We start from the raw sequence: 13,977 nt of genomic DNA, 5'->3' as shown, positions 1-13,977 counted from the left end.
TTATTAAGGATTAATGGAACAGACAATTCATTCATTCAATCCTATTTATTGAGCTCTGTGTGCATAGCACTGTAATAAGCACGTGGGAGAGTACAGTACAACAATAAACGGACACATTCCCCTCCCACAGTGGCTTAAAATCTAGAGCAGGGGGAGAGAGACATTAACACACACAAAAAATTACAGATACGTACATAAGTGCTGTGGGGCCGGGAGGTGGGCAGAACAGAGGGAGCAAGTCAGGGCGACACAGAAGGGAGTGGGAGAAGAGGAAAGGGAGGGCTTGGTCCTGGAAGGACTGCTGGAGGAGATGTGCCTTTGATAAGGCTGTGAAGGGGGGGAGAGTCATTGTTAGATTTGAGGAGGGAGGGCGTTCCAGGCCAGAAGCAGGACCTGGGTCAGGGATTGGCGGTGAGGTAGGCGAGATCGAGGCAAAGTGAGAAGATCAGCATTAGAGGAGTGAAGTGTGTGGCCTGGCTTGTAGTAGGAGAGTAGCGAGGTGAGGTAGGAGCGGGCAAGGTGATGGAGGCGATGGAATTACTTTTTGATTTAAAAAAAAATATCTGGACAAGTTTATAACACATGAAGGATTTGGCCAGAGTGAACAAGGAATTGTTGTTCCCCAAATCCCCAAGAAAGAGACCTTGATCTGAGTCAGAGAGTGGAAAGGTTCAAAACGAGACAGAGGAAACGCTTCACGCAAAAGACGGTCAACGTATCGGATCTGTTACCACAGGGAGGCAGGCAGCCGAAGACATCAAGCGGTTTCCAGATAAATTCACAGAGGAGGAGATCACATTGGGAAACTGGTGGGAAAGTGAAGGGTGCTAGATGGTTCCCCGGTCCTAACCATGGGGATGGGAGTCTAAGGGTTCACACAGTTTCTCCAAGCATCTCTAGGGCCATTTTACTACCCTCACCACTGGGCTGAATGGTCTGAGGTTCTAAACTCGCCATCTGCTAGCTTCAGAAGGGAAGCAGCACAGCCTCAAGGAAAGACCACGGGCCTGGAGGTTCTGATCCCGGCTCTGCCGCGTACCGGCTGTGGGATCTTGGGCAAGTCACTTGGCTTCTCTGTGCCTCAGTTCCCTCATTTGCAAAAATAGGGGTTCAATGCCTGTCCGCTCTCCTTACTTTAAGCCTGTAAGCCCCGTGTTCGTTCATTCATTCAATCGTGTTTCTTGAGCGTTTACTGTGTGCAGAACACTGTACTAAGTCCTTGGGAGAGTACAATACAGCAATAAACGGTCACATTCCCTGACCACAACGGGCTTACAGTCCAGAGTAGGGGAGACAGACATCAATATGAATAAATCAAATGACATATATGTACATAAGTGCTGTGGGGCGGGAAGGGAGGAAGAGTAAAGGGAGCGAGTCAGGGCAATGCAGAAGGAAGTGGGAGATGAGGAAGAGTGGGGCTTAGTCTGGGAAGGTCTTTTCGAAGAGATGTGCCTTCAATACGGCTTTGAAAGCGGAGGAGTAATTGTCTGTCAGATTTGAGGAGGGAAGAGGGAGTTCCTCCCTTCCTCCTCTCTCTCCCGGCTCCAGCCTATTCTTCACTCCGCTGCCCAGCTCATCTTCCTGCAGAAACACTCTGGGCATGTCACTCCCCTTCTTACACACCTCCAGCGGCTGCCTATCAACCTCCGCACGAAACAAAAACTTCTCACTCTAGGCTTCAAGGCTCTCCATCACCTTGCCCCTTCCTACCTCTCCTCCCTTCTCTCTTTCTACCGCCCACCCCGCACGCTCCGCTCCTCAGCCGCCCACCTCCTCACCGTCCCCCGTTCTCGCCTATCCCGCCGTCGACCCCTGGGCCACGTCCTCCCGCGGTCCCGGAACGCCCTCCCTCCTCACCTCCACCAAACTGATTCTCTTCCCCTCTTCAAAATCCTACTTAAAGCTCACCTCCTCCAAGAGGCCTTCCCAGACTGAGCTCCCCTTTTCCCTCTGCTCCCTCTTCGCCCCGCTTCACCTCTCCGCAGCTAAACCCTCTTCTCCCCCCTTTCCCTCTGCTCCTCCCCCGCTCCCGTCCCATCCCCTCAGCACCGTACTCGTCCGCTCAACTGTATATATCTTCATCATCCTATTTATTTTGTTAATGAGATGTACATCACCCTGATTCTATTTATTTGCTATTGCTTTAATGAGATGTTCCTCCCTTTGATTCTATTTATTGCCATTGTTCTTGTCTGTCTGTCTCCCCGGATTAGCCCGTAAGCGCGTCAAAGGGCAGGGACTGTATCTGTTACCGATTTGTACATTCCAAGCGCTTAGTACAGTGCTCTGCACACAGTAGGCGCTCAATAAATACTACTGAATGAATGAATGAGTTCCAGGCCAGAAGCGGAATGTGGACTAGTGGGTCGGCAGCAAGACAGGCAGAATTGAAGCACAGTGAAAAGGTTAGCACCAGATGAGCGAAGTGTGCGGGGTGGGTGAGGCAGGAGGGGGCAAGACGATTTGAGTGCTTTAAAGCCAACAGTGAGGAGTTTTTGTTTGATACGGAGGTGGATGGGCAACCACTAGAGTTTTGCGAGGAGTGGGGTGACATGTTTTGAATGTCTGTAGAAAAATGATCCGGACAGCAGTGTGAAGTATGGACTGGAGTGGGGGGAGACAGGAGGCTGGGAGGTCAGTAAGGAGGCTGATGCAGTAATCCAGGTGGGATAGGATAAGCAATTGGATTAACGTAGTAGCAGTTTGGATGGAAAGGGAGGTTTTTAGCTGTTGTGAAGGTGGGACCGACAGGATTTAGTGATGGATTGAATACGTGGATTGAATGACAGAGAGGAGTTAAGGAAACACCAAGGTTACGGGCTTTTGGGACAGGATGGATGGTGGTGCCGTCTACAGTGATGGGAAAGTCAGGGGAAGGACAGTGTTTGGGTGGGAAGATAAGGAACTCTGTTTTGGATGTGTTAAGTTTGAGGTGATGGCAGGACAACCAAGAAGAGATGCCTTGAAGGCAGGAGGAGATGTGAGACTGGAGAGAGGGAGAGAGATCAAGGGCTGGAGAAATAAATCTGGCAATCATCCACATAGAGGTGGTAGCTGAAGCCAGGGGAGTGAATGACTTCTCCAAGGGAGTGGGTGTAGATGGAGAATAGAAGGAGGCTAAGAACTGAACCCTGAGGGACTCCCACAGTTAGGGGGTGGGAGGCAGAGGAGGAGATCCGCCCTTTCCTCTCCACCCAAACGGCTACCTTACTATTACGGGCTCTCGTTATATCCCGGCTAGACTACTGTGTCAGCCTTCTCTCTGACCTCCCTTCCTCCTCTCTCGCCCCGCTCCGGTCTATTCTTCACTCCGCTGCCCGGCTCATCTTCCTGCAGAAACGATCTGGGCATGTCACTCCCCTTCTTAAACAACTCCAGTGGTTGCCTATCGACCTCCGCTCCAAACAAAAACTCCTCACTCTAGGCTTCAAGGCTCTCCATCACCTTGCCCCTTCCTACCTCTCCTCCCTTCTCTCTTTCTACCGCCCACCCCGCACGCTCCGCTCCTCTGCCGCCCACCTCCTCGCCGTCCCTCGGTCTCGCCTATCCCGCCGTCGACCCCTGGGTCACGTCCTCCCGCGGTCCTGGAACGCCCTCCCTCCTCACCTCCACCAAACTGATTCTCTTTCCCTCTTCAAAACCTTACTTAAAAATCACCTCCTCCAAGAGGCCTTCCCAGATTGAGCTCCTCTTCCCCCTCTACTCCCTCTGCCATCCCCCCTTTACCTCTCCGCAGCTAAAGCCTCATTTTCCCCTTTTCCCTCTGCTCCTCCACCTCTCCCTTCCCATCCCCACAGCACTGTACTCGTCCGCTCAACTGTATATATTTTCGTTACCCTATTTATTTTGTTAATGAATTGTACATCGCCTTGATTCTATTTAGTTGCCATTGTTTTTACGAGATGTTCTTCCCCTTGACGCTGTTTAGTGCCATTGTTCTTGTCTGTCCGTCTCCCCCGATTAGACTGTAAGCCCGTCAAACGGCAGGGACTGTCTCTATCTGTTGCCGACCTGTTCATCCCAAGCGCTTAGTACAGTGCTCTGCACATAGTAAGCGCTCAATAAATACTATTGAATGAATGAATGAGACTGAGAATGAACGGCCAGAGAGATGAGAGGAGAACCAGGAGAGGTTAGTGAAGCCAAGGTGGGATACCGTTTCCAGGAGAAGGGGGTGGTTCAAAGTGTCAAAGGCAGCTGAGAGATCAAGGAGGATCAGGATGGAGTAGGGGCCATTGGATTTGGCAAGAAAGAGATCACTGGTGACCTCTGAGAGGGCGGTTTCTATGGAGTGAAAGGAAGCCAGATTGAAGGGGGTCCAGGAGAAAATTGGAGGAGAGGAATTTGAGACAGTGGGTGTAGACGACTCGCTCAAGGGGTTTGGAGAGGAATGGCAGGAGGGAGATGGGGCGATAGCTGGTGGGATCAGTGGGGTCAAGGGAGGGGTTTCTTTAGAATAGGGAAGGCGTGGGCATGTTTGAAAGCAGTGGAGAAAAAGCCATTGGAGAGTGAGTGATTGAAGAAGGCAGTTAGGGAGGGAAGAAGAGAGGGGGCGAGAGTTTTGATCAGATGCGAAGGAATGGGGTCGGGTGCGCAGGTGGGGGGGTGGGTTTTGAGAGGAGGGAGGAGATCTCCTCTAGAGATACTGCTGGGAAGGATGGGAGAGTTGAAGAGGGGACCGGGATGGGGAGGGACTGAGAAGGGACGGGGAGATTTTTAGGGAGCTCGTACCTGACGATGTCAATTTTCCTGATAAAGTAGGAGACCAGGGCACTGGGGGCAAGGGATGAGGGAGGTGGGGAGACACGGGGCGTGAGGAAGGAGTTAAATGTCTGGAACAACTGACAAAGGCAGTGGACGTGAGTGTCAATAAGGGCAGTGGAGAAATAATTTTGCCGGGCAAAGGAGAGGGCAGCCCCTGATTATCTGTAGCTACCCCAGTGCTTAGTACAGTGTTTGGCATATAATAAATGCTTAACGAATACCACAATTATTATTATTATTATTCAGAATAAGAAGTGCTAACTCAGGTTGATTCCACTGACTCCGCTCTGGAGTTAACGACTATTCCCCTTTCCCAAATAAACACACCATGTCTCGCCAGCAGAACTGAAGCTCTATGCTCCGCGGGGATTGTCTCTGTTGTCGAACTGTACATTCCAAGCGCTTAGTACAGTACTCTGCACATAGTAAGCGCTCAATAAATACGATTGAATGAATGAATGAATGAACCACGTTGACACGTTCTGGGTCCCGGAGGAATCAAGTCGAGGAACTGTTAGAATTTACCAACCTCTGCCTTTTCTACCTCAATTAGCAACCTGCTCTTCTTGCCTTACTCTCCCCATCCTTCTGTCTCTAATAATAATAATAATGACACTGTTTAAGTGCTATGTGCCAAGCACTGTTTTCAGCACTAGGGTAGATACAAGTCATTAAGGTTGGACACAGTCCCTGTCCCCCATGGGGCTCATGGTCTTTATCCCCATTTTACAGATGAGGTACCTGAGGCCCAGAGAAGTTAAGTGACTTGCCCAAGTTTACAGAGCGGCCACGTGGCGGGGCCAGAATTAGAACCTGGGTCCTCCTGACTTTCAGGCCCGAGCTCTATCCACTAAGCCACGCTACTCCCCTATTCCTTTCCGTATCGCAGCTCCCCCACTCTGGTCACTATCACCAGAGGCATTCCTTGTTTCTATTGCACGATCCCCTTTGCCTACTGTTCCTTCCCGTCAGGATTTTGGGAAGCCTGACGTGCTTGGCAGCCAGGGGGACCTGATGAGACAGGGGAGGGGAAGGTGGGGTGATATGGGGCGACTGCCAGGGAGGGCTCACTTAAGTGAGGGTCGGCGCTGCAGGGAACGAGAAGTTGTGTAGCCTAGTGGAAAGGGCCTGGGCCTGGGAGTCAGAAGACCTGGGTTCTAAGCCCGGCTCTGCTCCCCATCTGCTGTGGACCTTAGGACAAGTCGTTTCGCTTCTCGGTGCCTCAGTTATCTCATCTGAAAAACGGGGATTAAGACTGTGAGCCCCATGTGGGACGGGGACTGTGTCAATTAATCAATCAATCGTACTTATTGAGCGCTTACTATGTGCAAGGAACTGTACTAAGAGCTTGGAAGAGTACACAGAATTAGCAGCCGTGTTCCCTGCCCACAATGAGCTTACAGTCCAACCTGATTATCCGGTATCTATCCCAGTGCCTGGTACAGTGTCTGGCACATAGTAAGTGCTTAACGAATACCATTGAAAAAAACAAAAAGCGACAAAAAATGCTTTTCAACACATCTCTAAGGCTCTGGGAATTGTTCAGGAACAATTTCTGTACTCTCCTGCCCAAACACCGTCCGTCACCAGCCCCTTCTCCTGAAATCAACGTCACCTATGCAAGAACCATGTGCAATCACTGCTAGGGTGAGAGTGAAACATAACAGAGTTGTTTGACACATTCCTTGCCCTCAGTGAGCTTCCAGTCTAGAGGGGGAGACAGACATTAAGGAGCACGACTTAGTGGATAAAGTGTGGGCTTCGGGAGTCGGAAGGATCTGGGTTCTAATCCTGGCTCCGCCACATGTCTGTTGGGTGACCTTGGGTAAGTCACGTCACTTCTCTGTGCCTCAGTTTCCTCATCTGTAAAACGTGGATTAAGACTGTGAGCCCCGTGTGATCCGCTTGTATCTACCCCAGCACTGAGAACGGTGCCCGGCACAGAGTAAGCACATAACAGATACCAATTTAACAAACCAACAAATCAATAAAAATCTGAGCACCATTCGTCACCAACGAACTGAAGGCTAGGCAACTGTCCGGACCCCATGATGACATCACACTCTCTCTCTTCAAAGCTCTGAGACAAAGAAAAGTCACCCTAAAAGAGGGGAAACTTACCAGACACTGCCATGGTATCACTAATCCACGCGATCGAGAATATCCAGTCCTTGTGTCCATCCTTGAGGGAGGGGATGGTAAATGAGAAATCAGTTTTTAAGATCTGAGCTCTCACCCGGAATCCACCTCCCCAACAGCCAACCTGTCAGTACCCAGCACCGCCTCCCTCAGTGCCTGCAGCGGGAACTGGGACCCCAAAGGCGGCCCACTGCAATTCAGGGATTTTCCCCGAACACGTGTGAAGAGGCCCGAGTCCTGTCAGCTCCTCTCCAAGTCGCTCCTAGAGAGAGCGCTCCCACAGCCCAAGGCCAAATGGACAGAGGAAATGGAAGCCCTCGGCTCTTCCTGGAGCTCAATTACCATGTCCCAAAAGGACTGGAAAACGAGCCCCCGTAGCCAGAGGCCCGCTTCAAACCACGGAGCTGGGCCGGAACGAAACTGACGCCAGGAGGGAAAGGAAAAATCTAGGGAAAAACCCACTTTGCCCCACCAGCTCTCGCTTCCCGTGGGTCTGGGTGAATGAAAGCCGAAACCAAGAGGGGAGAGGGGTCCCAGGAGTTCATTTGTTCATTCAGTCGTATTTATCGGTACCGCGACGTCGTCTCTCCCGGGGAAACCCGACCCATCAGAGTTGGGGAAGATCGGTTCCTCCCTTCACCCCACTACTGGCGACTTACATCTCCCACACACACGGGGTCCAGCGTGGGCAGTCGGTAGATGGCCAGGCTGTTGGGGTTGTCCCCTCCGGTGGCCAATAGTGTCCGCGAAGGATTCAGCTCGATAGCGTGGATGCCGCAGCCCTGCTGGGTCACTACCCCGGGCTCACGGTCTTTGAGGATTGGAATCTTGGTGATCTGGCCCGTTTGGACGTCCACTACGAACAACTGGAGGGGGAAGCAGAGAGACGACAATAACGACAAAGCATAACTACCGAGTCAGTCTCGTAACGAAGCGCCAGACCTCCCTCCCCAGCCTGGAACTCACTCCCTCCTTCCTCCTCCTCCACACCCGACAGACCACCACTCTACCTATCTGCAAGGCCTTACTAAAGTCATATCTCCACCGAGACGACTAAGCCCTCATTTCCCGACTCCATCTCCCTTCTGCCTCACCTCCATTCTTGGATTCATACCCTTTCGGCACTTGATAATCCTCCCACCCTCAGCCCCTTAGCACTCATGTACCTAGCCATCATTTATTTTATTTTAATGTCAGTCTTCCCCCCTAGACTGTAAGCTCCTGGTGGGCAGGGAACGTGTCACCAACTTTGTTTTGTAGTGAACTCTCCCGAGTGCTCGGCGCAGCGTTCTGCACACACTAAATGCTCAATAAATCCCACCGAGTGACTCAAAGGGCAGAAGATACACTCCGCATTGCAGGGTGGGGAGGAACTGGCGATGTCGTTCCACGTAGAGCAACTCTACTAGAATCTTACGTGGATCTGCTGCCCAGAATGCAAATCCAGGAGTGGTATGGCCCAGGGGAAAGATTATGGGCCCGGGATTTGGGAACCAAGGGTTTTCATCCTGGCTCTGCTATTTGCCTGTTGCGTGACCTTGGGCAAACCATTCAATTTCTCTGTGCCTCCATCTCCTCCTCTGTGAAATGGGGATTCAATCCCTGTTCTCTTTCCCTTTAGATTGTGAGTCGTACACGGCACAGGGACAGTGTCTGATCTGCTTATACTGTATCTACTCCAGTGCTCCGGAATGTGTTCGGCACACGGTAAGTACTGTGGGACAGGAGCTGTGTCCAAACTGATTATCCTGAATCTACCCCAGTGCTTAGGACAGTACTTGACACACAGTAGTAAGGCCTTAACAAATATCAAAAACAAGCCAACACCACCATTATTATTTACTCATTCTACCCGACTGCTTGGTCACCCGCCGTGGACAGAACGCTGTGGAAAATTACAGCTATAACAAGTCATTGTCCCCACCCTCTAGGAACTTAATCCCTATCTCCTCTTAAAGCATACCACAATACAGGACATAGAACTAGACACAAAAAATCCCACGACAGAAGTATAAAACAAAACAGGTGAAAAGACAGAAACCGTTGAAAGGAAGAGGGCACAGGACACGACATAAAAATGTAAAAGGGGTGCATCGAATGGAGGTCTAAGTGACATGTTTAGTGAGCAGAATCGGCTTGAGAAGAGGATTCCCGGGTTCTCTGCCTGACACTGCTGAGGGCTTGCTGTCCAAGATGCTGTCCCCCAGTGATTCACTTTTACGGACAGAGGCTGAGGTCTGGTGTCCCCAGCAGTCCTAAGAAACCCGTGCAGAGCTTTGGCGGTCTGGTATTTGTTAAGCGCTTACTATGTGCCAGGCACTGTACTAAGCGCCGGGGTGGACACCAGCAAATCGGGTTGGACACAGTCCCTGTCCCACGTGGGGTTCACAGTCTCGGCCCGCATTTTACAGAGGAGGTAGCTGAGGCACCGAAAGTGAAGTCACTTGCCCAAGGTCACGCAGTGGACGAGTGGCAGAGCTGGGATTAGAACCCATGACCTTCTGACTCCCAGGCCCGTGCTTTATCCACTACGTCTAGAAACACAGGGTGTGGGTCTACGATAAAAGTAATAATAATATTGTTAAGCACTGACTGTGGCAAGTTCTGTAGTAAGCACTGGGGTAGATACAAGATCATCAGGTTCCACATAAGGCTCACAGGCTAAGTAGTCGGGAGAACAGGCATTTTGCAGATTTTGCAGATGAGGGAATGGAGGCACACAGAAGTAAAGGGGCTTGCTCAAGGTCTCACATCAAACAACCGGTGGAGCCGGGATTAGAACCCAGGCCCTCTGACACCTAGGCTCATGCTCTTTCTACTGGGCCACGCTGTTTTCAGTGACCAACAGTCTGGTAACTGAAATCATTCACTAAACCCCAACAAACACATTACCCCGAATCATTTGATACTTAGCCAGATAAATGAGGACAAAGCATATTTTAAAGGGTCTACATTTTCTACATAATTTATGTGGAAATCCTGAAAAAGGGGGTCACAACAGCTTCTAGGAAGCTTCTGGATGTGATCTCCCTAAATTCTCCCCCACCCCTTCCCGGTCTCTTCCCTCTCCTGCCCCTTCTTCAACTCTCCCATCTTTCCCGGAGGTGTCTCAAGAGGAGATCTGCTGCTTTCTCTCAAAATCCACCCCTTCCACCTGCACATCAGACCCCATCCCTTCGCACCTTATCAAAATACTCAACCCCTCCCTGATCGCCTTCTTCAAATGCTCGCTCTCCAATGGTTTCTTCCCCACTGCTTTCAAATATGCCCCCAGCCTAAAAAAAAAACCCCTCTTTTGACCTCATGCTTCCTCCAGTTATCGCCCCATCTCCCACCTACCATTCCTTTCCAAACTCCTTGAGCAAGTTGTCTACACTCGCTGTCTCAAGTTCCCCTCCTCCAATTCTCTCCTTGACCCCCTCCAATCTGGCTTCTATTCCCTTCACTTTGTAAATGCTTAATAAATACGAGTGAATGAATGATTAAACAGAAACCTTCCTCTCATAGGTCACCGATGATCTCCTTCTTGCCAAATCCAACAGCCTGAATTCCATCCTAATCCTCCTCAACCCCTCAGCTGCCTTTGACGCTGCTGACTGCCCCCTTCTACTGAAAAACATTATCCAACTTCACCTTTACTGACATTGTCTTCTCCTGGTTCTCCTCCTATCTCTCTGGCCGCTCATTCTCAGTCTCTTCCACGGGCTCCTCTTCTGCCTCCCACCCCCTAATTGTGGAGGTCCCTAAAGATTCAGTTCCAGGTCCCCTTCTATTCTCCATCTACAACCGCTCCCTTGAAGAACTCATTCGCTCCCATGGCTTCAACTACCACCTCTACGTGGATGATTGCCAAATGTCCATCGGCATCCCTGATCTGTCGATTCCACCTTCACGACATTGCTAGAAGCCGCCTTTTCCTCTCCATCCGAAGAGGCTATCAAATTAATCCCATCACTTATCCTGCCCCGCTTTGATTACTATATCCTTGCTGACCTCCCTGCCTCCTGTCTCCTCCCAGTCCAGTCCACACTTCCCTCTGCTGCCTGCATTATGTTTCTACAAAAACATTCAGGCCATGTTTCTTCACTCAAGAACCCCAATGGTTGCCCATCCACCTCCGCGCCGAACAAAAACTCCTCACCACTGGCTTTAAAGCACTTAACCCCCTTGCCCCCTCCCTCCTTTTCATTCATTCATTAATTCATTCAATAGTATTTATTGAGCGCTTACTATGTGCAGAGCGCTGTACTAAGCACTTGGAATGTACAAATCAGCATCAGATACAGTCCCTGCCCTTTGATGGGCTTACAGTCTAATGGGGGGGGGGGAGACAGACAAGAACAATGGCAATAAATAGAGTCAAGGGGAAGAACATCTCATTAAAACAATGGCAAATAAATAGAATCAGGGTGATGTACATCTCATTAAACAAGATAAATAGGGTGATGAAGATATATACAGTTGAGCAGATGAGTACGGTGCTGAGGGGAGGGGACGGGAGAGGAGGAGGAGCAGAGGGAAAGGGGGGAGGAGAGGGCTTAGCTGTGGAGAGGTGAAGGGGGGGTAGAGGGAGCAGAGGGAAAAGGGGGGAGCTCAGTCTGGGAAGGCCTCTTGGAGGAGGTGAGCTTTAAGTAGGGATTTGAAGAGGGGAAGAGAATCAGTTTGGCGGAGGTGAGGAGGGAGGGCGTTCTGGGACCGCGGGAGGACGTGGCCCAGGGGTCGACGGCGGGATAGGCGAGACCGAGGGACGGTGAGGAGGTGGGTGGCGGAGGAGCGGAGGGTGCGGGGTGGGCGGTAGAAAGAGAGAAGGGAGGAGAGGTGGGAAGGGGCAAGGTGATGGAGAGCCTTGAAGCCTAGAGTGAGAAGTTTCCTCACTTTGCTACTCTCCTACTCCAACCCAGCCCGCACGCTTCACTCTTCTAACGCTAACCTTCTCACTGTACCTCGAACTTGTTTATCTCCCCGCCGACCCCTCACCCACATCTCGCCTCTGGCCTGGAAGGCTGGGATCCGACAGGCAATTACTCTCTCCCCCTTCAAAGCCTTATTGAAGGCACATCTCCCCCAGCCCAGCCCCACAGCACCTATGTCCATATCTGTAATTTATATTAAAGTCTATCTCCCCAGCTAGACTGTAAGCTCACTGTGGGCAGGGAATGTGTCCGCTATATTGTTTCACTGTACTCTCCCAAGTGCTTAGCACAGTGCTCTGCACACAGTAAGCACTCGATAAATTCAATTAAATGAATAAATGAATCTCCCTCTCTGCAGTTTCACCTTTCCTCCTGCCTTCAAGACATCTCTACTTGGATGTCCTGTCCACCTCAAACTCTTTATCTTCCCATCCAAATCTTGTTCTCCCCGGACTTTTCCAACACTGTAGACAGCACCACCATCCTTTCTGTCTCTCAAGCCTGTAACCCTGGCATTATCCTTGAGGTTGCTTTCTTCACATTCGACCCACATATTCAACGTATCACTAAATTCTGGCGGTTCAACCTTCACAACATCGCTAAAATCCACCCTGTCCTCTCCATCCAAACTGCTACCATGTTAATTCAACAACTTATCTATCCCGTCAGCCTCCTTGCTGACCTCCCAGCCTCCTGTCTCCCCGGATTCCAGTACGTACTTCATTCTGCTGCCCGGATCATTTTTCTATGAAAACGTTCGGTCCATGTTTCCTCACTCCTCAAGAACCTCCAAGAACGGCTGCCCATCCGTCTCTACATCAAACAGAAACTCCTCACCATTGACTTTAAAGCACTCAATCCCCTTGCCCTGCCTACCTCACCTCGCTACTCCCCGACTCCAACCCAGCCTGCACATTTGGCTCCTCTCATGCCAACTTACTTGCTGTACCTCGATCGCCGCCGACCTCTCGCCCACATCCTATCTCTGGCCTGGAACGCCTTCCCTCCTCATATCTGAAGGACGGTTCTCTCTCCTGCTTCAAAGCCTTAAAGAAGGCACATCTCCTCCAAGAAGTCTTCCCTGACTAAGCCCTCTTTTCCTTTTCTTCCACTTTCTTCTGAATCGCCTTGACTTTCTCCCTTTATTCATCCCCCTCTAGCCCCACAGCACTAAGCATTTAAATACCATCATTATTATTCTTACATACCCGTAATTTATTTATATTAACATCTGTCTTCTCCTCTAGACTGTCAGCTCACTGTGGGCAGGGAATGTGTCTTTTATAGTGTTATCCTCCACTCTCCCAAGCACTTAGTACAGGGCTCTGCACAGAGTAAGTGCTCAACAGACACGATTGATTGATGGATTGATAGGAAGGCTCGGGAGGTCCCACAAAACTGTCTCCACCCAGAGCCCCACTCACATTGTCATTTTCCTTCCCTTCCCGGACTATCTCACTCCCTGCTTTGCCCAAAGGGAACGCAGGGATCATTCTCCACCGTTGCCACCCCAAGTGAGCCAGACGTTTCACTCTCCGTTGCCCAGCATCTCTCGGGCCCCGTGCCCGTGCTGACTGATGTGGTTTTGACACCGGAAACCGGAACCTGCCACTGGCTTTCAGCACCTAAATGGAAATCATGCTAGGCACAGTGGTTGCTTTCCAGGCTTCTTTCTTTGAGTCACAAGTGGAGTGTGAGAATAAAGAATTCAAAGAGATGACCAGATGGTGTGATAGGACGAGACTGAAAAGGAAGGTCGGAGGGAAATTAGCCAAGGCAGCGGGGAACGGTGCGGTGGTTAAGAAGTGATGCTGTGCCTTGGATTAAACGTGTGTGTTTGTGCGTTGCATGCATGCATATGTACAAGAAGCAGTGTGGCTTAGTGGAAAGAGCCCGGGCTTGGGAGTCAGAGGACATGGGTTCTAATTCCGGCTCTGTCATTTGTCTGCTGTGTGACCTTAGGCAAGTCACTTCACTTCTCTGGGTCTCAGTTCCCTCATCGGCAAAATGGGGATCAAGACCGTGAGCCCCTTGTGGGACAGGGACTGTGTCCAACCAGACTACCTTGTATCTACTCCAGCGCTTAGAACAGTGCTTGACACATAGTAAGCGCTTAACAAATGCCATTATTACTATTATATGGTAGAGCCGAGATTAG

At 50.6% G+C, this 13,977-nt stretch overlaps 1 protein-coding gene across 3 annotated transcripts in view; it reads right to left on the bottom strand.

Annotated features, from left to right (window-relative positions):
- DCAF12 (DDB1 and CUL4 associated factor 12) overlaps positions 1-13,977 on the bottom strand; it is an 89,961-nt gene that overhangs the window by 16,182 nt on the left and 59,802 nt on the right. For all 3 annotated transcript variants that reach the window (XM_029060570.2, XM_029060568.2, XM_029060569.1), the window contains exons 3-4: positions 7,566-7,772; positions 6,889-6,949 (exon numbers count right to left, since the gene is read on the bottom strand). In XM_029060570.2, the coding sequence (XP_028916403.1) occupies positions 6,889-6,949; positions 7,566-7,772 (268 nt within the window). The remainder of the gene's footprint in view (positions 1-6,888; positions 6,950-7,565; positions 7,773-13,977) is intronic.

The sequence above is a fragment of the Ornithorhynchus anatinus genome, chromosome 3, assembly GCF_004115215.2.
Source record: "Ornithorhynchus anatinus isolate Pmale09 chromosome 3, mOrnAna1.pri.v4, whole genome shotgun sequence".
Lineage (NCBI taxonomy): Eukaryota > Metazoa > Chordata > Mammalia > Monotremata > Ornithorhynchidae > Ornithorhynchus > Ornithorhynchus anatinus.
The sequence above is the reverse complement of the archived record's forward strand: the minus strand, read 5'-3'. Positions and strand labels throughout refer to the sequence as shown.